Below are 25,579 nucleotides of genomic sequence, written 5' to 3' on the forward strand. Positions count from 1 at the left end.
AGCCGGGCCGCGCGGTGAGGTCGGGGGCGGCGGCTCCGCGGGGCCTCGGGCTTCGCCTCGCTCGCTGCGGCGGCGTCGCCGGCTTTTTTTTTTCCTCCAAAAAGAGAGGAGGGTTGTGTAAGTCCTGTTTCCCACCCTCCCCGTGAGTGGCTGTTTGGGTCTGAAGCCCTGGTTGTAGCCGCAGGGTGGGAGGTGGGGGAGCCGGGCGTCAAGGAGCCCTCGAGCCCACGACAGATCATTGCACCCCATAACCAAGTTCCACTGCGGAGCAGGGGCGCCGCGTGTCTAGACGCTGACCGCGCGCTGGCGTGCTCAGCGCGGAGAGGCGATGCACTTGTGCGTTTGCGGAATTGGGAGACGCCTCTTTCTGGTAGTTAGCGAGTGTTCTTAAATAGACCGCGTATTAAATATCGCTTTCCGCCCTCCCCCGAACTTCGCTCAGTGCAGTCTGATGTATACAGTGGGTAACGTGAAAGCCTGGAGACTCTGTCGGTTGTGTTTCCTACATTTTCGTAGTTTTCTTTGGTTTGCTCTCAGTTTCAAAGTGAATGTAAAAACACGTAAAGCATCTTGATTTGTGACACTTTCATAAGCATCATGTTGTGGTTTCAGGTGGGCTGAGTTCTTCACCTCCTTTTAGACTGAGATCTGCGTGGTTTTCAAGCGTTGCTTTTGAAGATCTCAGAAAGACCCTTACAAAAAGGTAAATTCTGTGTGCTGTGTGACTTCCTTACTGCCCATGAGCTGACAAATGTCAGGTGTTGCTTTATACTTCTCGTCTCATTGTTATAGGGTTGCTTTTCTAAAAACATCTCTAACGAGATCTGTGTTTTCTAAAAACAGACTGCAAATGGTGTGTGTATTTGTCATGAACCGAATGAATTCCCAGAGCAGTGGTTTCACTCAGCGCAGGCGGATGGCTCTTGGCATTGTCATTCTCCTGCTGGTGGATGTGATCTGGGTTGCTTCCTCAGAACTTACTTCGGTATGTACCTCTTCTCCAGGAATGATGTTACCTTGTAGGAATGGTGTCAGTGTTGCCCTGTAGTATTTCTAGCAATTACAGAAGTACTGAGTGCAGTATTTCAAATGTTGTTGCATTAGTGGTTTGCTTTGATACTGAATTAGTGTCATTTCAAGTTAAAGCTGTAAGGATGCCCTATGTTTTTTATGCAATTTTCCTGTGTCTAAGAGGGTTACTTATCTTTTTGGCGGGGGTCTGGGGGGCAGGTGGACAACCATTCAGTATACAAAGCAATCTTCCACCATTTAGTAGAAAGTAAGAATACTTTTGAGCTGGGGGTATAGCTCAGTAGTAGATTTGTCTGGCTTCGGTCCTCAGCACTGCACTAAAACAAGCAAACAAAACCCCACTTTGGGAAAAATGAATAAAAGGGATCAAAGTTTTCCTGTGCAGGTCGCTGTTATGCATGCACATGCACATAATATATATGTTTGTATTATTATGAAGAGTACATTATGTGAGTGCCTTCAATTAAATTTTGTTTGATGATCCATTGATAACATTGTAGTAATTTGAGTTCACAAGTTGGTTTTTCTTTCTGTGTGTATAATTGATTCTGTTCGGTTAATGATTCCTATAAACAAGACAGAATTAACTACATTTCAACTCACATGTTGCAATATTAACAAAACACAAAAGGAAACTACCAGTTACAAACGAATTTAAATGTCAGAAGAGGCAGTTTGATACTGTGGTTCTTAACATAATAGCTAAGTAAAAGTTGACACTGACATAACCTATGAGTAAATAATTTTTTATTTTTTCTGGAATTTGGCTCTGTAGTACAACAGGTCATTTGTTTTTCACTTTAAAACTCACCAGTAATCTTTTAGATTAACATTCTGTAGTTTTACCTCAAAGAAATCTCCTTAATATTGGCAGAGAACTAAATGTAACTTGGAAATTGGAAAATGTAACTTGGAAATTTTATAGTTATAAATAAATTGTTGTACTTATCAGGTAAGAAAATTTGGACAAAGATCACTTGAATCAATTATATTTTAGCAATTCATATGTGAACAAAGAAAAAAATTATTTGTGGTAATCATTTCACAATAGATAACGTGAACTAAAGTGCCATATGGTACATAGTAAATATATTTACTTTTTTCAATTATATCTCCATAAATCTAGGGGAGGATATTTAACAACTGTTATCTAAGAGCTTGTTTATAGTTTTAATACTTCAGCCAGATAAACTCACAGACTTTTGAGATAAATTGGGTATTTCAAAAAGGAAATCAATCTTTTTATTATGGAACTTTCTAACATGTGCAAAGTAGAGAGAATGGGAACCTTTAAACAGTTGTCAGTATTTTCCACTCTTATCAGCCCTGCTGAAAACTTTTTTTCCTGGAGTATTTTAAAGAAAATTGTAGTTACATTTGCCTCAAACTGAAAATTACTTTTGTTTTTAAAAACATAATTACTGTGTCATTAATAGTATCTGACAAAATTAACTATAATTCCTTAAAATCACCTGTAACCAGTTCATATTCAAATTTTACCAGTGATATCAAGGACATCTATTGTTTTTGTGTGTATTTTCTCTTTTCAGGTTTATTGGGAATTAAAAAACATCAACATAATGCTTTTGTGGTATATTTGAAGTCACTTTTATTTCTTATATGTATTTCCCCACCCTTTTTTTCATGCCATTGGTTTGTTAGAAGAAGTAAGTCACTTTTTCTCTAAGATACATTCCACATTCTTGATTTTGCTGTTGCTTCCCTGTCATTTAACTTGTTCTTTATTTCCTGTAAAATGGGTGTAAAGTCTTCATTTAGGTTGCGCTTTTTAGGAACAAATATTTTGATAATACCAGGTACTTCCTATGGCATTACAGTGTGGGTCACATAATGGCTATAAGTCTTATTTTGGGTGATGCCAATTTAAACACTATAAAATTCCTCATCAAACTTTAGGTAATAGATGAATGTCCATCTGATTATTGCCTTGATAAGAATTGCAAAATGGTTATTTTTCTAAAGATCATTCCTGCATTTAGTAGCTAGAATCCTTTAAGGAGAACTTTCTCACAACTACTATTTAGTTATTATGAAACACAGTTCATATATAAAAGTTGGGTAAATCTTGATTTTTTTTTTTTCCCCTTTTTGTTCATTTTAGAGTAGAATTGCCTGGCAACTTCCATCGTGACTGCTGTTAGCATCTTGTAAATTCATTAAATTTTATGTATTTTTATGTTTTCTTTTAAAGCTTACACTGTCTTATCTTTGACTAGTGGCAGCCCCTTCAAGTTGACTTTGGGGTCCTTTTAATATGACCCCAATAATCTTTAACATTTTATTTGCTTTCTGGCACAAGATACTTCAAGCATATCATGTGCATTTCTTTTTGTTTTTTGAGACAGGGTCTTGCTATGTAGTTCAGGCTGACCTTGAACTCAGTATATAGCCCAGGCTGGCCTCAAACTCCTGGATCCTCCTGCCTCAGCCTCTTGAGTACTGGGATTACAGGCATGCACCACTAGGCCCGGCTTGTGTACGTTTCTTGCCTCATACTTAGATTTGACCCTTGCCTCTGGGACTGCAGTTTCTGTTAATACAAAATGGCACAGACTGTCACCTGGTCCTGGAGTTGTTTTCTTACTCGTTTGTCAAAATTTTTTAGGCCTTTTCAATGCACATAGGGTTTTTTCCCCTAGGAGACAAAAATGATAACTTTATATTGATACTTCCAATTTATATGAAGATTGTAGGTTTTAGCATAACTTCCTAAAACATTAAACTTCATGTAGTTTTCTTCATGCACCGTTACGTTTTACTGCCTTGTTTAATGCTGTTTCCAGTGTTTGGGCTGACTCGTCTTCAGCCCTGCTCACACAGCTCAGAAGTAGCTTCTCAGGAAACTTCCTTAACCTTCCAGTTGGTCTTCATGGAGGCACCCTGCCCCCATGACCTGGTACCCTCCACATCATGCTGTATTTTCCTCACTTGTTGGTCTTTTGACTGTAAGCTCCTCAAGGGCAGGAAAGCCTATCTTTTCTTTAGCCCGTAGCGCAGGTTTGTTGCACAATAGGTTTTCAATGGGTTTTGAGCAAAACCTTTTTGAAAGTTGTTGCTGCTGTATTTGGCAAAAGGAACTTTTATATACAAGGCAAGTGCTGTATCAGAAATGAACCCAGAATATTTTTATAATCTCTTTTGACCTTTCCTGTGCAAAGAAACTTTTAAAAAATTAAAAATCATGTAAAGGCTTTGTTTTCTTAGAGATGAGTGATAAGGTTTAAAGTCTCCTCAGAGTTACCTCTGTAACTTTTCCCTCCACAGTATGTTTTCACGCAGTACAACAAACCATTTTTCAGCACCTTTGCAAAAACATCTATGTTTGTTCTGTACCTTTTGGGCTTTATTATTTGGAAGCCGTGGAGGCAACAGTGCACAAGAAGACTTCGAGGAAAGCATGCTGCTTTTGTAAGTTTTTAATTTTGTTTGTTGGGGAGGGCGTACATTTTCAAAGGTTGATGATGTATTAATTTCTTTAGATACAGTTAGACTTTGTTTTGTGTGGGTAACAATAGAATACAAGAAAAACCTATTTTTGTCCAAAATTTTAAATGTATTCTAATCAACTTAATACCAGAATATCTTGTAAGCAATCAAAAGTATAGAATTACTTTCCTTCTCCCTTACCCAAGATATCTTTTCAGTTGTTAAAAATGGTTGAAGTAGCGCACACCAGTTAATGTGGAAAGGGACAGGACAGGAGTAAGACCATCTAGAGTCCTAGGTTAGTTGCGCGTTGGATGGGTATCATCTAGTAGTTATAAAGTCTATTGTAGAGACAAAATAATTCAGTTTTGTATATTAAAATTAAAACTATATTTAAGGACATGTTTCAGGTATTTGACTAGTCAAAATGTATTCATTGATCTAATGTAACATGCTTATTCAGAGCACTGAAAATGTACTCATTAGGTAAGGCAGGCAATAATGCTATTCCCCCCCTAAAAAAGTACAAACCAAATAAAAGGACTAATAGAAACGAAAGAGCTACAGGGATTACTGGGATATACATAATTGGTAGTTTATGTAGTGATAAATCTTCCTTGTAGAATTAGAAATTTAAAATTTTTAAGAATGAAGAATAAAAAACTATGTTAATCCTTTTCCTCTTTTAATATATATGTTACATCAAATTTACCATTTTAACCTTTTTTCTTTTTCCCTCTTTTTTAATATTCTAAGATATGTATAATGTGAGATTTGCCGTTTTAACCATTTTTGTTTCGTTTTTGTTTTTTCTTCCATACCAGGAATCAAACTCTCGACCTTGTGCTTGCCAGACAGGCTCTGTGCCACTGAGCTAAATCCCCAGCCCTTGTTTTAACTATTTTGAAAGAAAGAGTTCAGTGACATTAAGTATACTCACTTTGCTATGTAACCATCACTACTATTTATCGCTAGAACTTTTTCATGATCCTAAACCAGAACTCTATACCCATTAAACAGAAGCCCCTAATCCTTCTCTTAATCCCCAGTATCGCCTGTGTCTCTTCTTTTTATTTTGTTTGTACTTGGAGGGGGTTAAGGTAGAATTATATTCTGTCCTATGAGTGCATTTTTGTGAAATGTGCTCATTAGAGTTTTTTTAGGAGCCTTACACTATTTTTTTAACATGAAGTCTAGAAATTGTACTCATGCACACAAATTTAACTTAGTAAAATAGGAATATGTCTATTTTTTGTTTTGCAAAAGAAATACATATGCATTATAGAAATGTGTGCACAATGTACTTTGGCATATAGAAAGACATTTTATATTGTTATATGTACAGAAAATACATAGGAGCAAAGACAAGAAAATAGTAAGTTCTGTCATTCAAGGAATAACCACTAACTATATCCTGCTATTTTTTTTATATGTGTATTTTAACTTTATTTTTTACAAAAATAAGATTTGTATGTCTTGTTTTATAACTTACTTTCCCACTTAATAATATGTCATGAAAATCTTTATAATTTAGAATTGCTAGACTATTTTGCATTTTTAATTGTGGTAATAAATGTTCATTGTTAAAGGTAAATTATGGTAATAAGAATAAGAATAGTTTATAATCCTACCATTCTAAGACCAGTGTAAATATTTGATAATATCTATAGCTTTACCTTTGTGTGTCTTTATTAAAAATTATGTATAGCAGAAATAGGCCCAGGTTTTATCATTTGCTAACCTGATTTTATTTTTCACTTAATGTGTCATGAGTATCTTTCCAGGCAAATAAATTTATTGTATTTTCTTTTCCTATTTTATTTAACCCTTGACAGACTGTTTTTGCTTTTTTTTTCTGATATAAATAGAGAGCTCTTTATAGTGTACTAATCTATGGTTGTTGACTTAAGTTTCTAAAAGCTGCATAAGAGTAATATTTTTTAAAGTTCTTGTAATTGCCAAATTACGGTTAATATTGCTTATAACAATTCCTTTCTCAGCAGTGTATGGAATTTAACCCTTGCCAGAATCCCAACAATTGGTATCTTGTTTAATCTGCATATTTTGGGTAACTTTTCCCCTATTTATTGGACAGGAGAATTTGTATGTTGCCTATGTACTTTTCTACTTGTAACTCTTTTTAAAAAATGATTTATATTGGTTCTTTCAGAAAATAGACTCTTGGGTTTGAATCTTGTTGCCAGTAGTGTGATCGATCTTGGGCAAATTATTTAAGCTTTGACAATAGCGGCTAACTTGAGTTTTAATCCTGAAATGAGTTTTAGTCTCTCCTACTTTGATAAAATCTCTCAGCCTCAATTTAAAAGAGAAAATGTTAATACCTACCTTGCATGGCCGAATACTTGGCATTACCTACTATTGTTATTACTAATAAACTTAGAGGATTATGCTGGATTTTGGGTCTGTTTGAGTGATGTCTGACTCTTCCTGTACCCTTAATTTAATTGAATACTGTGTTTTGTTCTCTGTATTTAGTTTGCAGATGCTGAAGGTTACTTTGCTGCTTGCACAACGGATACAACTATGACTAGTTCTTTGGTACGTGTTTCTTTTCTTGTTCTGCCATGACAGGAAGAACTCACATAGCTCTGATGGCCCCATAGCTATGTCAGGTGTAACTCAATATTGGGTGCCCTCTCTGAGAATTACAATGTGGTACTTTTCTTCCTTAGGGAGAGCTGGAACCTACAGGTAAGCATTTGAGCTAACTTTGCAGAGAAAGGGGAGAGGTAAACTAGTTAAGGGGTGAAAATAATGACCTTTATATTTTTACCATCTTTCCAACTTCATGCCCATTATTATCATTTAGAAATATTTTTGTCTGACACTGAGAATATATACACAAAATGTTCATTTATATTTTAGAGCAACTAATATGTGTGAAACACCTATTCTAGGCTATGGAAATAAAGTTTACAAGGCTGTGATCAAAATATACAGTGGATATTTAAATTTAAAAAACTATTATAGCAAAAGATACATTGTTGTTAATCCCCCTCAAAACACTTCCCCTCATTTTGAACACACTTATCCCATTGTTCTTGCTGTTTTCTGGCTTTGAACTCACAGCGATCCTCCTGCCTCGGCCTCCTGAGTGCTGAGGTTACAGGCCTGTGCCACCACATCTGGCTGTTCTTGCAGCTTTCTGAAGCAGTTCTGGAAATCCTTTATTGTGAGTTTTTTGTGAGGTGTGTTGAAAAATACAGTGAATTCTGCTGCTGCTACGTGCCATCCAGTTGTAACGGAAGCTCATAAAAACATTATGGTATATCCTCATCCAATTTATTCACCAGATCTATCACCTTATGGCTTCGGGCTCTTCCTCAAAGTCAAAATGACGATGAGAGGTAAACATTTTCAGTTAATTCAGGACATTAAAGTAGTGACAGCACAAAGAAAGACACCGAGCATGACTTTTAGTGCTGCTTCATAAAGTGGCAAGAACTCTGGGTTAAGTGTATTCAGAGTGAGAGGGTTTTTTACTGAAATAATTTTTTAAAAAAATTTAAACATTCGTCTTTTGATGAAACCTTTATGTTCTAGTGTGTTAGAGTATGTGTTTGGGGAAGGAAAGTGGAGAGGTAAGGAGCAAATGAATGAAATAATTAGCATACGTATTTTAAGTATTTATAATCTCATTGGAGACACTATGTAAAGCCCATTCTTTTAAGACCTTCACTAAGGCATCTCTTCAAAATACATTGTTCACAGTACTTTTCTTTCCAAATGTGGCATTGTGAGAAAACTTAGAAGTTACTCTCATGTACCCGTTCGTGAAGCACTGGCTTGATGGCTTTATTGGGAGTGCAGATTTTTGATTGTTGACTTTTTTAGGACTGTTGTGTACCAAGTAGGATACTAAGTACTAGGAAGAATTTCACGAAGCTTGGTGAAAATGTCATTTCTTTCTCGAATCTTAAGCGTTCACAAGGTAGTATCAGTTGTCTTTCTCAGTGCAGAAGGCAGAGTTGAAATGGCAGAATCTTTCCTGACTACACTTCTGCTAATTCTTGCTTTTGTCTCTGAGATGTCAGATTGCTCTAGGACAGATGTTACAAATGAAAAGTTCAACTTAATGAAAAACTTGTCCTTTTCCAGACACTTGTCTTTTCATTTACAGAACATTTTTCATTCTCAGAGTTTCACAGTAACTAGGAATTAAAAGAGAAATCAAAGAAATACAAACATAAGTTCTGTTAATCTTTAAGATGCAGCCTAGCTGAGGAACTGTACTTAAAATAACGTGGAGAATATTTATAAAAGTTACTCAGGCATTTAGAATCACTTAAAAATATGGGCCTTAAGAGCATGGTTAGACAACCTGGCTGTAATTCAGTTTTCTACCACTTGATTATTTTATGTTTCTCTGCTTGTAGAAAAGTTCCTTTAAAATATCTATTTCATAAAGTTATTTTGACAGCTAAAGAGAAGTACATGTTTAACTGCTCTGGACTAGTATGTGGTACATAGGAAGAACTGATAAATAGTAAACATGTTTGTTTTTGTTGTCTGCTAGCCATGTAAAAGGTTGCAACAAACTTTGGTTTTTATTGAAACTTACATAATAAAGTAATTTGACTAATACTATATATATACACACACACACATACATATATACATATATGTACATACATATACATATATACATACACATATATACATATATGTATAGTTTGATGTCAGCTCATTGTCTGCCTTCCTCTTTAAGCTACATGATCACTGCACTTTCTTATCCCCAGAACCTTTAACAATGCTTGACAAGTAGGAGTTCAGTGTGTTTTTTTGTTTGTTTTTGAGGAGACAGACAGGGTCTTGCTATGTTGCCCAGGCTGGCCCTGAGCTCCTGGGCTGGCCCTGAGCTCCTGACCCTCCTGCCTCAAGTCTCCTGAGTAGCTGGGTCTACAGGCTCATGCACCATGCTTAGTACCGAGTATGTATTTTCTAAAAGAATGCATAAAAAGGATTGGAAATGAATCTGTTAGCTGAGAGTTTGTTCTGTTGTATGAGATTTACATATTGTCACATGTGCCAAAGCTCTGATACTACACTTCTAGATGCTGATGCTTGTTAGTTACTGTACCTGTGTGGATCAATTGAGCTTCCTTCTTAAGTTTTTAACCTGTAGTTTGGGAAAGTTACGTTGTATAAACATGCTCATGAATAAGCTATTGTTTGGATGGTATCTGTGTCTATACCCAACCCATTTAAACTCCAGTCAGTATGTCAGCTTTTATTTGGGCTGCTTATATTTGTTACTGTTGTGTTTCAGAGTGAACCACTGTACGTTCCTGTGAAATTTCATGACCTTCCAAGTGAAAAACCTGAGAGCATAAACAACGATACTGAAAAAAGTGAGTAATTTCAGGACAGAAATGGATGGAAGTTTTAGCTCCTTCAGGCCACCCTCAAACTTAGTGATTTTGTGAGTTATCAGGATCACCTGCTAGTTTTGTTTCACATGGATTGACTTGGTCTGAAGTGTTGTAGCAGTTTGAATGGGTTGTTTTTGTATCACTTCAACTAGAGGTAATACCAGAATCTCTGTCGTTTCATCATGTGTGTGTGTACATTTGTGTTTGCAGTACTGGAAATGAACTCGACCATGCACAGAGCTACATCTCAGTCCTCTTTTTAAATTTCTTATTTTGAGACAGGATCTTGCTAAGTTACCGAGTTGCCCAAGCTGGGCTTGAACTTGATCTTTCTGCCTCAGCCTCCCAGATCACTGGGATTACAGATGTGTGCTACCACACCTAGCCTTTTTTTTTTTTAAATGAACACTACTTTGTTGAACATGTGCTCAAAAACCCTAATATCAAGTGATAGGGGTTTGTGAATCTGTCCAAAGCTTGCCAGCTTCACTGTAAGACATTTATCCCTAATATCCTTTGCAAGGAATGAATCTAAAGAGGAGTGTTCTGCATGCTTTTCGAGGAAGATTATTTTTATAAGTTGGGTATCTGTGAATAAAAATCCAAACAGAAATGCTAAAATAAAAATAATATGAAAATCCTGAGCCAAGCAGTGGTGTATGCACAGATTTGCTGTTTGAACATTGGTCTCATTTCAAACTCTTTATATGTTTTCGTAGATGAAATTGTTTTTCCAGTTAATTCTTTAGGATGAGTAAAGCTGCTCATGGTAGTACTATCACTGGTTTTCTTTGAGTGTCTTACTCTGATAAAGAATGAATTTAATATGCATTTATGACCAAATTAAAACTTGTGGCTTTAATTAGATGAAAAGGTACATGTGATGATTTTGTACTATGCTTTTCTTTTAAGCTCCCAAAAAGTCTCGAGTAAGGTTTAGTAATATCATGGAGATTCGACAGCTTCCATCAAGCCATGCGTTAGAAGCAAAGTTGTCACGCATGTCCTATCCTACTGTGAAAGACCAAGAATCCATATTGAAAACTGTGGGGAAACTGACTGCAACTCAAGTAGCAAAAATTAGCTTTTTTTTTTGCTTTGTGGTAGGTCTTTTTTTCGTTACATGTTTGGAACTTGAATTTTTTGATGATACATAGATGATATTTATACCAATAATTTAATATTGAAGTGTAAGACTTTTAGGTTAAGTATGACATTAGGCTGCCATGTGGTATCATTTGGGAGAGTATAAAAGCTAACAAATGCTTGTCTTAAAGAATTATAAGTGAGTAAATCCTGTAACATCTGCTCATAGGCATACATATGTATGTACACACACAGTTTAGAAATTGAAGTTTACCATTGCCCCATGGTCAGAACAATGAAAAGAGTTATTTTACACTTGTGATCAATACAAGGACTAGTAAATATCCAGGTAAAAGAGTTTATTGTAAACATTTATTACTTTAGGTAAGTATTTTTACATTAAATTTTTATAAATGTAGTTAAGTATTATTTTAGCAAGTACTCATAGTAAATACTTTTACAGAATTTTTTATAAATTGATAGTATTTCTTATTTTAATATAGAAACTGGAAATGTACCTAAGATTTCAAGGAGAATAATGGTATAGTAAGAAAGTATTTTTATTTTGGGTTACTAGAATCAGAGACTAGCCTGAGTTTGAGGACTCTAAAAATGAATTTTAGAGCTACTTCATGTGTATATTTTATTGGAAGTAGCCTAATACAAGATTGTTTAATATGAGCCTTTATGATTCTAATTTATACCAAGCACCGTAAGCCATATACTATGTAAATGTCATTATTACTGGCCTGGATTATAAGGTGTTTTGCTGCATAATTGTGCCTCTTATATCCATTGAGTAGCTCCTTTTTCTCCATCCCCTGACCAAATAGTCTCTGCTTTAGTGATAACTTGATAAGTATATTCCTCTATGCAAATCTAAAGAAAATCTTTGGGAAGTGTTACATGATTATATGGTATATATGGCTATATTTATAATAAAAATAGTTTAAACTTTAAAGGGTCATGTATTCGGGTAGTTATGCTCTCAGTTGTGACTTTTGTGTGTTTGTTTTAAATGTGTAGAGCAGGACTAAAATTTATTAATTGTATGCTTCCTTTCAAAGGAGCCTTGAGGTGATATGTAATGAAAGCATCTCAGGGATAAACATTAGAACGAACCAGATTAAATAGGTAGTGAGGGCAGGATCTGGCTGTGGTGTAAGAGATTACATCAAGAGATTTAATTTAAAGGAGGAAAGCTGCCTAAGGGGGGCGTACAACTCAAGTGTAGACAGAGTGCCAGGAGGGCCCGAAGGAAGACCTCTGAGTTCACACACTTCTTGTTTATTGAGAGGAAATACCTCCCTTCTTTGGATAAAGCAAAACTTTGCTTCAGTTTTAAACAGAAGGTACTGTGGAGCCTATGTTCCAAGACCTTCAGTACGTACCTGAAGCTGGGGAGAGTGCTGAACCTTTGTATACTGTGTCTTTTTCATTTCTAAATTAGGGATAGTGAGAGTAACAATAGTAATAACAGAATAGAATAATTGTAACAATATATTACATAATTTTATATTACCACCTTTTGCATCCCCAGGCAACCATCATTCTATTTCCATGAATTTGACTACTCTAAGTACCTCTTATGGGTGGAATCCTACATTATCTGTCCTTTTGTGGCTGCCTTATTTCACTTTTTTTAATAGCCCGTGGGTTCACCCATATAATAGCATGTGTCTTTTCAAGGCTGAATAAGACCTCATTGTGAGATACAACACATTTTATTCATTCTTTCATCTGTAGACACTGGGGATACTTTTTCCTTAAGAGTATTTTTTAGAAAAATCAATCTGAAATACATTGTAAGAGTTAGTGAGCTTTGGAAGTCTTCAGTAAAGGAGTTTTTATAGAAAGTTAGAATAAGATAGTCAAAGAATATAACTTTCTGAAAATCTAACTTAATAAAATGATAAGCTTAGATAAAATCAAGAACCATGCTGTTCAATAGAAATATAATATAGTCTCGATTTTAGAAAAGAAAAAGAAGTGAGGCCAACTTTAATACAATATTTTTAATTTAAATATTTCAACTTGTGATCACTATAAAATTATTGGTAGGGTAGTTTATACTTTTTTGACACTAAAATCTTCTAAAGCCACTGTGAGTGTAGTTAAAAGAAATTTGAGTTCAGATTGGCCAATTTTTTTTTTTTTTTTTTTTTTTGGTTTTTCTCCGGTACCGGGAACCAAACTCACGACCTTGCGCTTGCCAGGCAGGTGCTTTGCCGCTGAGCTAAATCCCCAGCCCCCCAGATTGGCCAATTTAAGCTGCACATTAGCCACCTGTCTAATATCTAATGTATTAGTGTGGAGGAAGGAAGTTTGTCTTATTAGGATCTAAGATGGTTTACTTCTCATTAAATAGTATTTGTATGATAGTGCATTTATCAAGAGTACCTTTTATTATATATCCAAAAGAAATAAAATCAGTATCTCAGAGATATTTGCACCTCCAATTTCATTGCACAATATTTACAGTAGTGAGGATACAGGAACAGTTTGGTGTCCACTGAAGGATGGATAAAGAAACTCTCTCTCTCTCACACACACACACATATACACACAGAGTAATGTTTTTCAGCATACAGATTTATAAGAAGGAAATCCTGCCATTTGCTATAACATGGATGAATGTGGAGGACAGTAGGTTAAGTGAAATAGGCCAAGCCCAGAAAGACAAATACTTATGAACTCACTTTTATGTGGACTCATAAAAGTTGAATGCACAAAGCAGAAAATAGATGGTGGTTCCAGGGGCTGGGGTGGAGAATAGTGAGATGTTGGTCAAATTTTAGTTGTAAGATGTAAGTTTACACATTCTATCCCTGTGACTATAGCTAAGAATACCTCATTGTTTACTTGGAATTTGATAAGAGCGATTTTTTTTTTTTGGTACTGGGAATCGAACTCAGGACCTGGCACTTGCCAGGCAGGTGCTGTGCCACTGAGCTATATCTCCAGCCCTGATAAGAGCAATTTTTAAGTGTCCTGTCTACATACATACACACAAATATGGTAACTGCAGGTGGTGATAGGTGTGCTGATTAGTTTGGCTGTGGTCAAGAGTACTAATGTGTGTATATGTGTGTATATTTCAGATTATATCATATACCTTCAATATATATACAGTTTTTATTTTCAAATATTTAAAGAATACATATGATAATTAAATATACTGTTGTTTAAGATAATTTAAAAATGAGTTACCACTCAATGAAATTATGAGATACTATTTAATTTATTTGCAATAATGGTTAGTAAGATGTTGTCCTCAACTCTGGAATAGTGAAGAGAGATGTGTATGGATAATTTTTGTCGGACGACAGTTAAAATTGGTCTTTTGTAATGACAGTCCCTTGAGGTTGAGAGGCAGAGAAGAGGAAGGTCTTTATGGAAAGAGTTCGTAGGTAGTAATTGATTCTTAAGTTCTTTGAAAGTCTACCATCTCAGTAATCTGTGTTTTATTTCTCTACTTTGCATTAGTAGGAACCAGTGAGATGGTTTGGAAAATGAGCATACTATTTAAATATTAAACTAATAGAATATTAAAGTAATAAGGTAAAAAAGCTAATTATCACTGTGTAAACATGTTCTGTTCTTTGGGAAAAGTTCCCAAAGATAATCAACATCAGAATCTACCTCATGCCTAGCAATTCAACATAGGCAGATTGAGATTGTAGCTCCTGTGCCATGTGTTTGATGTCACAAATCTCATCAACTGAGATTTCCTTTTGTTATTTAGATAGGTGAGTGAAACTATCTAGGCAGTTGGAGGATTACAGATTAGAACTACCTTGCCACAATTTCCCTCTGGCTTTAGCGTTAAGTGCGGTGTAAGCCAAATGGAGACTACTATACTCTTAATCATTTGCTGCCTTTTAGTTCTGTATCTGTGGTACTTCTTTGAAATGAACATATAAATAATCATTTCACTCTTTTAGCTGAATGTTGTGAGGTACATGAAGAGCTAGCTTTCTTGATAGAAATAAGTCTTTCAGTGGAATAATTCTTCTAATTGCCCTATCTAACAGAGATGTCAACAACCATTAGACTGGCAGTTTCTTTATTTCAGTTGATGTGGCAGTCTGCTTCTTAGAATACGTTTTAGTGACACAGATGCGTGTAACCCAGCAGGTAACATGTACTAAAATGTTCATAGTAGCGTTGCTTGGAACAGTAAAGACAACCCATTCACACACATACAAAGATGAATTATCACTGAAAGTAAGTGATCTTTGGGTACACACACAGCCAAGCTTCACCAAAAGGAAATATTATTTCTCCTTCCCTAAATCAGAGTAGGCACCTGACTGGGAGTATGAGATTGTCCTAATATAAATGAGCGGAGGAGAAGAAAGAAGGGAAAAAAAGTCCTCATAACTAGAAAACTTCTTTCACTGTATTTCACTTCTTTCACTAAAATTAAGAGAACTCTTTGGGTTATATCCAAACTGAAAACTAGAGAAGCAGTCACAGCTAACTAGGAAATGTAGTTTTCACAGAGCATTTCTAAATTTCCAAAGTAAATAGGAATGCGTTAGTATAGTATCTTGCTAGTTCTTCCCATATCTGTGGACATCATCTAATTTCATAAACTTCTCATTATGCTGTTCATCTGTATGTTTTAATGTTTGAAAAATTTCCCAAATTGAAATTTGATTTCGATAAACCTAATGGAGTACTAGCTATGCTTGGATAAAGAAAATTTTGAAGATACTTATTTTACCTTCACTTTTTAAAAAATCTGCAGATTAATTTTTAATCATTTTATTAGTTTTGTAATGGAAATTGGATAGCAAGACTGCAGGTCTGATTTGTAAGTATTTCCCCCTTTTTTGCAAGGCCTATGATTATAATAGGTAGCTTTAGAAACCTATTAGGAATGTTTAGGAGGAGAAAAAAAAGGGTTCTGTAAATTGTAATGGCAAATATAAATGTGCCTTTCACTAGGTTTTGCTTTATTGTCTTTTCTTTAGTGGTTTTTGGCAAACTTGTCATATCAAGAAGCACTTTCAGACACACAGGTTGCTATTGTGAATATTTTGTCCTCAACTTCTGGTAAGAGATTTGTCTTCAGAATCTGCATTGTAAAGTGATATATTTCTTGCCTGCATGAGTTCATACACATATTTCTATCTTGTAACTTTTTACATTAGTTATAATGTGCATGTGTATATTTTAACTGCTTCTTAATATTTATAGTTTCTTGTCTTAGCTTTGTGCTACTTACATTTTTTTTCAAGTACATTACATGGTTTTTAATATAACAATATATTGAAATTGTACAGGTTGGCTTTTTGTATTATAGTTATCTTACCCTGTATATATCTTTGTTAAAGATCTTTTTCTAAACCCTTTGGCTAAATATAATTGCTTATTTCAGAACTATAATTTGCCTTATGGTAGGTGTTTTATTTTTAAAATTGAATCACTTTCCAAATCTGGACGATAAGTGTTTTTGAAGCTGTAAAAATAACCAGCACACAGGCTTGGTTATGATGAGGTGACAGTGTTACTCTGAATGCTCAGTTTAACTCCTTTATTTAAAAATAAATAGGACTATACTTGATCTTTATTGCTGAAAGAAGCATAGTTTAGTTTAGAGAGGCTATTTTTATGTATGATCTTTGTAAATTTCAGTCTAGATAACAAGTCTCTTTCTTAGTTATTTAAAAAGACAGAAAAAATAGTTGTATAAGTTACCTAAAGTACTAAATTGGTAATAGTAATGTTGACAGCTCATATACTTCTTTTTTGTCCTTTTCTCCCCATAGGTCTTTTTACCTTAATCCTTGCTGCAGTGTTTCCAAGCAACAGTGGAGATAGATTCACACTCTCTAAACTACTAGCTGTAATTTTAAGGTAAAATACAGTGTAAGCTAGTTTACTCTTCTTAAAAATACAATCTTTAAATTTCCAGTTGTGATGCAGGGTAGTTTATTTTATATTACAATGCACAGTCAAAGAAAAATGAGTGGACATTCTGTTGCTCAGCCCTGCTTTCTGTGCTAGCGCTGTTTCCCAAACCGTCCTGGATAGGCTGACAGGAAGGGAAAGACTCCAAGGCAGCTTTGGTCCCATTCATATAATTGCGCACGTACTACAACTTACCCAGATGCTCACATTTCACTTAATGGAGAAATGGATCATCATGACTTCTAAGGTGTCTATTCCTTTTCCTAAGCCAGTTTCCTGTTTTTGTTGTGGCTTCGATTTGTCCTTTTGATTTGCCTAGAAATCTAACATTCAGTGTTCTCTGATTGTCTCAACCTACAGTGATCTTTCATTTATTGTCTGTGTAATTCATTCGGGAATTTTACACTACTCCATAGCAGCAGCATTATCAGTAGCTATATTTAAATCTTTTATTTTTATTTAATTTTGTATATATCTGTCTTGTATTTTGTACTAAATTGTAAACTTTTGAAGGCTAAGGCATTGTTTTCTACTTCTTTATGTCACTAAAGTCTAACATAGGGTTTTGCTTATTTATAGATAGTACTAAAATAATGTATTAGTTTGATAAAGCTGTTATTTTTGTGAGAGAAAACTAGAAATCAAAGAGGGTAGCAGAATCTTTTAATGAGAGTAATATTTCTTAGCTGCCAGAGCTGGGATTGAATTAGAGCTCCGTTACTTGTCCTTGGGCAATTCTCTTAACCTTTGAAAAGCTTTCTTAGTTTAGGAAAGGATGCTCATATTGTCTGCTTTGTAACCTTGTTTTAAAGTCGGAGCTATGTATGTACAGTGATTGTCACGTAGACCGGTAGTTGGCAGTCCTTGAACCAGTAACTCTGGCTGAGTTTCAGGGGTAGTTTCAGTGAGTAATCTGGTTAACCCAAGTGACTTGCATTTACATTTTTTTAAACACCAGGAGTTTATTCTTTTGCATGATTGGCTAATGTCTTAGACAAGCATATGTTTTTGCACTAGGGAATAAATTTATATTGTGGAAGTAAGTGAGGTTTTATTCAACTTCATTAAAATTTATGCTAATTTTTAACTTTTCTTAGTATTACCTCATAAAGAAGGGTTTAATAAAGACAAAAATAGATATATGATGTTGAACTTGCAAGTATTTTGATAGATTCTATTACTCCTCATTAAAGTAGGTCTAGAACAGTAGTGGGCAAACTAAGCCGGGCCATGTATGAGTTTCATAAATAAAGTTTTATTGTTCCACATCCATTTTCATTCATTTGCCTGTTGTCGGTGGCTACTTTAGGGTAACAGCAGCAGAGTTGAGTTGCAACAGAAACCATATGGCACGTAAATCTAAAATATTTACTTTCTGTTCCTTAAAAATGTTTGCTAGCTGGATGTAGTGGTACATGCCTGTAGTTCTAGCACTGGAGATGCTGAGGCAGAAGGATTGCTGTGAGTTCCAGGTCAGCCTGGGCTACGGAGTGAGTTCAAGGCCCGCTGAGCTACCTAGTGAGACCTTGTCTCAAAAACAAACAAACATGTTTACTTGACCTTTAGTCTAGCAAATTTGATACTTAGAATTTTTTTATGTTTTATATAGTCTGAAGAGTACTACATTGAAAATTGTGTAATACTATTTTGAAGTGGCCTTAAAACAGTGAGATTGAATTTCTCAAATTATGAAAAGTATTTGATACCTCAGCAATCTTGAAGAAAATCTGATGAGCTAAGAAATTTCATTTCATCATCTGTAATCCAATTCCACTTTCATCATTACTAGTCTTTAGATTTTGGGGAATTTTTTTTTTAATCTCCTGGCTTATCTTCTTATATGTAAATCGAGGATAATAATAGAATTTGTCTCAGGATTGTTACGAGAACAAAACGAGCTAAAACTTCCAAGGTACGTGGAACAGTGTCTGGTATACAACAGCTACTCCGTACTATTGAGCCATCATCAACATCTTCTAAATGGAAATACAACCTCTAGTGTGTAGTAAATTAAGGTTACTTAATAAGTGATACGACTTTTCAGCATCCTTAATTCAGTCTTATTGTTATCCATTAAAGTCATGGGATTAATAAAACTTTTTAAGTGTGTAAGAAGAGTTTTACTGTTAATTTAGGTTTACCAGTTAGCAAGAGTAGTGCCATTGCTAAGTTTGTATGGGTTTATTTTTATTTCTAAAGAATGATTGGCAGAGGGAGGACCAATTAGTGAATTATTTCATAAGTGAAAAACAAAAGTATATGAGAGTGTTGGACTCTGGAGCTAAGTTGGTTGTGTTTCACTTCCAGCTGTGTGACCTTGATGAACTTACATTTCTCTGTACATTATTTTTCTTGTGTATAAAGAATGTCAGTAGTGAGGATTAAATGATTTAATACATGTATAGCATTATACTTACAATATCATTGGCTGTAATTATGTAATCACTAAATTCTTTAACAGTTTTACCTGAAGTTGAGATTAGTTTTGATCACTTGTAAATAATTTTTATAAGGTTAGTCTTTTAAGAGTTGGTTGGCTGGGGATATAGCTCAGCGGCACAAGTGCCTGCCTGCCAAGCGCAGGGTCCTGAGTTCGATCCCTGGTAGCAAAACAAAACAAACAAAACAAAAATAAGAGTTGGTTATTTTACTAATCAGAATGGCTGGGTTGTTTTTTTTACAGCATTGGAGGTGTTGTGCTGGTAAACCTGTCAGGGTCTGAAAAGTCTGCTGGAAGAGATATGATAGGTAAGTATGACTGCATCTTCTCTGCTAATAAGACTATAAAGTTCTCTACTTACTGTCAAGCATGCAGACACATAAGAGGTGGGCACTAAGCTAGGCCTTTTTTTTTAACTTTTCTTTTTGAAATAATATGAAAAAAACAACATAGAATTCCATATAACCTTTACCTACTTCTCCAGATATGAACAATTTACATAGATACAGTATAGATACAAAAATTAGGAATTAAAATTGATTACAATACTGTTATCTATAGACCCTTTTTAAATTCATCCATTTGTTTTACTAACGTTTTTCTGGTCCAGGATCGTTTGTTGCATTTAGCTGTCACATCATTTTAGTTTCCTTTAGTCTGGACCTGTTCCTCTGTCTTTTGTCTTCTGTGACCTTGACACTTTTGAAGGATACTGCTTAGATTTGTACAAGGCCTTTGATTTGGATTTGTCTGATACTTCCTATGGTTAAAGTGAAGTCGCACATTTTGGTAAGAATATTGTGAAAGTAGTACTATATCCTGGTCTAATGTTGATTTAACTCGTTACTAGTGGTATTAATTTTAATGTGGATTCTGCCAGTATGGTCCAGCCTAATGATACTAATTATTCTCTTTGTAAGTAATCTTTTAGGGGAGATACTGTGAGATTATACAAATATCCTGTCCTTATCATACTTTCCCAAACTAATTTTGTCGTTTACTCTTTATTCTTTCCTGAAACATTTACTACTATGGTGAATATTTAGTTTCTGATCTAGTGAGTAGATTTAACCAAAAAAAGGTATAGAAACTTGAAGTTTATTATCTAGAACAATGCCTCCTAAACTGCCTTGATTACTGCTCAGTGAACTGTGCCTTTTCCTACCTTCTCTCTTACCTAGAGCAGATTGTTATATGGAGCAATTTATACATTTGGGTTTTTTGTTTGTGAAGTTTTGTTGATAGGCCTTCTGTTTCCTTCAAAAACTTTTGAAAATGTCTAAAAAAAATTGATGCAGTAAAACATGAACTTTTTGAATAATTGATTAAAAGTATTGAGTATGGTCATTTTGCAACACTATTTTAAAGGCTTGTCAAGTGTATTTAAAGGCTTACAGAAATGTTTTTGAGTAGATTAATGAAGAGTCTATTTATTACTTGCATACTGTGAACTTCACATTATATTAGATATTTTGGAACATTTATAAATGTAAATTATGTGTTTGTAGCTTCTAAGGAGGTCTGAATTGGGAATGTAACGAGATTTTCAAAATATAGTCACTAGAGAATAAAGTAGTATCATACTTACCCAAAGTAAATACTAAATTCTCTAATACAGAAGACAAGTGGGTTGGACATTGAGCAGAATAGAGAGGGGATGCTTTGTGGAAGGGGTGTGACCGCAAAGCCTTTGTGATGGAAGTGATGATGAACATGAAAAATATAGCTAGGGTGGGAAAAACAGTATTAGCATTTTAGAGATGGAAAGAAGTATTTGCTAAGTTGGACAGTATCAGATATCAAAATTGTTTATGTAAGGAAAAGATGGGAACTGTGCATTTCCAAGTTAAAACCAAAATGTTACGCATTGCGTTCTTTTGTAACATATATATTAAGTAAACATATGTAAACTCTTGGTGTTTGGTTAGATCATTGAGCTAGATGCTTTCACATTTATTTGTTTATACATAAAATTATTTCCTATACTGTTTGAGGACCTGGGTGGGATAGCTTGGCTTATACCTTTTCACTTTGATATACTCACTTCTAAAAGTAGTATATGACATATTATTAGATTTTAAATTAGATTTTAGGTTTAGATTAGATTTTAACTCATTATGTTGATTTTTTTACAGGTTCCATTTGGTCTCTTGCTGGAGCCATGCTCTATGCTGTGTACATTGTTATGATTAAAAGAAAAGTAGACAGAGAAGATAAGCTGGATATCCCAATGTTCTTTGGTAAGATTGTTTGTGGGGCTGCTTACTTTAAATAATTAACTTAGGGTGTATTTTGATTTTTTAAAAAACCTTTTAAAGATTATGAAGTCTGATCTGAATGTTTTTCTTTTACCTTGTCCTGCATTGTTGTGTACATGTGAGGCCATACCTGTTCTCTTAATGTGAGGCAGAAAAAGGAATTTCTCCTGGCACCTTGTTTTACATTAATATCTTCAGCTTGCCAATGAGTTTATTCACTGATGTGTCAAAATTGTCCTACAATAAATCTAAGCTTTTACCTACCGTATTATATATTGTGCTTTTAATGTAATAGCAGTATAATGTAATGTTGGAAGCTTATTATTTGCAAAACTGCCTAAAATGATAAATATAATACTATTCTAGTCTATATACTTTCATTAAATATTGTGGGCCATTTAAGGGCTTTCTGTTTGGATTTTATCTCTCTTTTATAACATAGATTTTATAACATTTATTCTTTTATAACAGATTCTCCAAGTGCCCAGTATAGTTTCCGGCCTCTTAAGTTCTTGCAAGTAAAATATCTAATATGATTTTCATTTTTCTTACCTAAGATCAGCCCAGTCAAGAACTTACGGTATTTGTAAGATTACAAGGGAAGGGCATATTGGCAGGATATCTTCCAAAAGCTATCAGAATATAAATAGATAGATATAGCGAAAGTACACCCCACGGGGGATCAGGAAACTTGCAACCTAGCTGTTGTAACTTCAGTTATTGCATACCGTGCTACCTTGGTTCACGAACTTAATTTGTTTCATGATTGTTGGGAAAATGGCCACATTTGTGTTCATGCAAAAATAGAAGGCCACAGTCATGTTTGTCACCCAACGCAGAATTTGCAAACAAAACAAACCTTTGCCAAAAGCTTTTATTTGTGATCAGATTGTTCACAAACAAAAGGGTCTATGAGTCCAGGTACCACTGTTCTTATTTGAAAACTGAAGATAGTGGATGAGGTGAGTGGCTTCCAAATTCTGATTTGGTGAATTCAGAAGATGTTGAGTGGACTGGAGGAGGATTTGCATGGGGTGGTTCTTGGACCCTTTTGCTGCTTGCACTGGAACATTCTGCTATGTTGGATTTTTTTTTTAAGAGAAAAGAACAAAAACAAAATAACAAAAACAAAACAACACAATTACTATAAAAAATGATACAGATTTTCAAAACAAGATGATAGGAAATCAGCAATGGTTGTTGTATTACTTATTATTATCTTTAAAGTAGTTGCTTAGATTACCAGATATAGGTATGCAAGATGGATCAAATAATTAAAACATTAACTGTTCCTTTCAGTGAACCAATAGAAATTAGTAGTACAATCATTTTAGCTATCTGTGTGTGTGTGTGTATGTGTGTGTATATGTATATGTGTATTTTTTTCTCTTCTTTCTTTCTTTTCTTCTTTCCCTCATCCCAGTTGTTCTTTCACATTGAACAGTTTCTTTCCCTTTCACAATATCTATTACACCTTTCAATTTTTGGATTTTTTGCAGTATAATTTATAAAAAAATGTTTCTTCCACTAAAAACAGTGTAAATAACCTGTACCTAAAATTATCAAAACAAAATATTTGGAAAACAACTGGACTAAATGATAGTTCCCTTTAAGAGTAGAAGTTCCCTTTAAGAGTAGAATTTAAGAAATACATCTTTTCCCAGTCAGAATAGCTATTATCAAGAGCACAGAAAACAGTGAATGCTGATGAGGATGCGGGGTGGTGGGAGTTGGGAGGAAGCCTTCTGTATCATTGGTGGGAATGTAAACTAGTACAACTGGTATGGAAGTCAGTATGGAGATTTTTCAAATAAACTAAACATAGAAATACCATTTCACTCACCTGTACCTTTCCTGGGTATATTCCCAAAAGAATGAAAGCATCACACTGTATTGATACATCCCATACCCATGCTTTTAGTGGCACCATTTACAATAGGTAAGTGCTGGAAATAGCCTAGGTGTCTATCAACAGATGAATGTGTGAAGGAAATGTGGTAGATATGCACAGTGGAAAAGAAGATTAAAATCATATCATTTGGAGGCAGATGGATGAAACTTGAGACAATCACGCTAAGCAAAATATGCCAGACTCCAATATCGTGTTTTCACTTATATAAGAATCCTAAAATACATATAAGCAAATGAATAAAAGAAAGGCAAGATGATGGGAAACTAGAAGGCAAACTTGGAGAGCAGGAAGGAGGAGAAGGAGAAGACAGAGAGGGAAGGAAAAGGAATTGAAAATGATCACAGTGTCGCATGGATCAAAAGGAACGTCTCTGTTCTGTATTACAGATACACGAGAAACATCTGTCTTTAAAAAGAAGATAATTTAATGACATTTTAGAGTCATAGAAAATTCTACGTGGAATGGAATGAATGTTAATATTTTTTGAGTTTTTAGCCAAATACTTGAGTCAATAGCACTATTTTTCAACGGGCAAGAAAAATGAATTACTCATCAGTGAGAATCTCATAGCATGTAACTCATCATACTGGTCTCACGTGTGATGTGAGATGTATGACAGTGTTGGCCTGCTCTGGGCTTTCGAATAGGCAGGATTGGAAGAAGTCAGGAATGGGAGGCCTCTCCAGGCCTGGGGACATGAGCAGAGGCAGTACTGGGCACAGTAAGTGGGTCCAGATGACTGTACAGGATGTCCATCTCTGGAAAGCGCAGCAAGCTGTGTGGGGCAAGGTTCTGAAGACCTGGGAAAGGCCTTCGTGTCTAGGTCCAAAGGTGGTTAATTATGTGGAATTTCATGGACTTGGCACTTCATGGAACAGAAAATAGATTTGATTCTTGATAATGCCAAATTTTGGCATATTACTTTGAGCGATGTTTAATGCTACTTTAGGGCAGAGGTCACTTATCCATTTAAGTGTCCTTTGGTGAGTTTGCTGTTTATCACTATCCTAAGTTAGGGTTTCTAAAGTGGGACATGAAGCAGGGCTTTGGTGTAGGCCGTGGGCCGTTCTTTGGTTGGGGCAGTGGTGGGGTCTTCTGAAGGACAAAGGGAGTGAGGGAAGCAGCGCAGAGAAGAGGAAAGAACTGCAAATTTGTCCAATGATGAGTGGGATCAGGAACGGAGACGGGGGGGCACAGATCAGCACGTCTAGGCATTCCTCAGAGTCGTTCTGGGGTGAGCCATGACACATGAGCCGCGAGGCCAGCATCGTGACTCTTAAGAGCAGTCAGGCAGCCTTCGGCAGCGGCGTGTGGGGTGGCGGGGTGCAGACGTTCTTGGGAAGGCTGACTTGTTTGCTGCCCACTGACAGTTCTGCAGAGAATGGGACAGCTGTGAGTCCCTCCGGGCCTAGTTTGGTATTCAGTGATACAGCAAGGATAAAATGCATGTCTATTGTACATTAATTTTCTTCTAAGAAAGCTCTGTAGTTACCACCTGGATCCCAGTGAAAGTTTCTGCAGTATAATCATTTTTCTTTATAATCTGTACATGTACATAGTCATGTATAAGCTTAATTTCTGTAATTACTGATAGCTAACTTAACTAAGTGCCTACTATGTGCCAAACATTGTGGTATATTTTATAAATGTTTTGGTTAATCTTTCTACCAACCTAATTAATTAAATATTATTTTATATTTATAGATTGGAAAACTAAGGCTTCAGACAGGTTCTGCTTCTTGTATCAGGTTAACATTAGTAGTAAGTGGTAGAGTTAGTATCAGAACCCTAATACTCAGAATGTACAGCTCAGACTTTTAGCAGTCGGTGAGTACTTAGTTCATACATTGAGTAGCTATTTGCTTATAGATGTTTCCTCACCAACTAGCTTGTGAAGTCTGGGAACACAACAAACAAGAATTTATCTTCTTTGAAGTCTTTCTGCAGTATTCCTAGTCTAACACAAGTGTTATAAATACAAGTACAGCCAAGGTATGGTGGCACACACCTAGAATCCCAACACTCAGGAGGCTGAGGCAGGAGGATTGCCGAGAGTTTGGGCCAACCTGGGCTATATAGTGAGTTCAAGGCC

The 25,579-nt window shown here is 35.3% G+C and overlaps 1 protein-coding gene across 1 annotated transcript in view; it reads left to right on the forward strand.

The window, feature by feature from the left end:
• Nucleotides 1-612: 612 nt before the first annotated feature.
• Nucleotides 613-25,579, forward strand: part of Slc35f5 (solute carrier family 35, member F5) — a gene marked incomplete at its 5' end in the record, with an annotated part of 32,851 nt that continues 7,884 nt past the window's right edge. Inside the window, 10 exon segments of the mRNA XM_013521078.1 lie at nt 613-703; nt 844-985; nt 4,318-4,461; nt 6,976-7,038; nt 9,770-9,851; nt 10,785-10,975; nt 15,938-16,019; nt 16,736-16,823; nt 19,561-19,625; nt 21,453-21,557. Of these exon segments, the coding sequence (XP_013376532.1) occupies nt 613-703; nt 844-985; nt 4,318-4,461; nt 6,976-7,038; nt 9,770-9,851; nt 10,785-10,975; nt 15,938-16,019; nt 16,736-16,823; nt 19,561-19,625; nt 21,453-21,557 (1,053 nt within the window).

Source organism: Chinchilla lanigera, unplaced genomic scaffold (assembly GCF_000276665.1).
Source record: "Chinchilla lanigera isolate Chin_1 unplaced genomic scaffold, ChiLan1.0 scaffold00058, whole genome shotgun sequence".
NCBI classification, from domain to species: domain Eukaryota; kingdom Metazoa; phylum Chordata; class Mammalia; order Rodentia; family Chinchillidae; genus Chinchilla; species Chinchilla lanigera.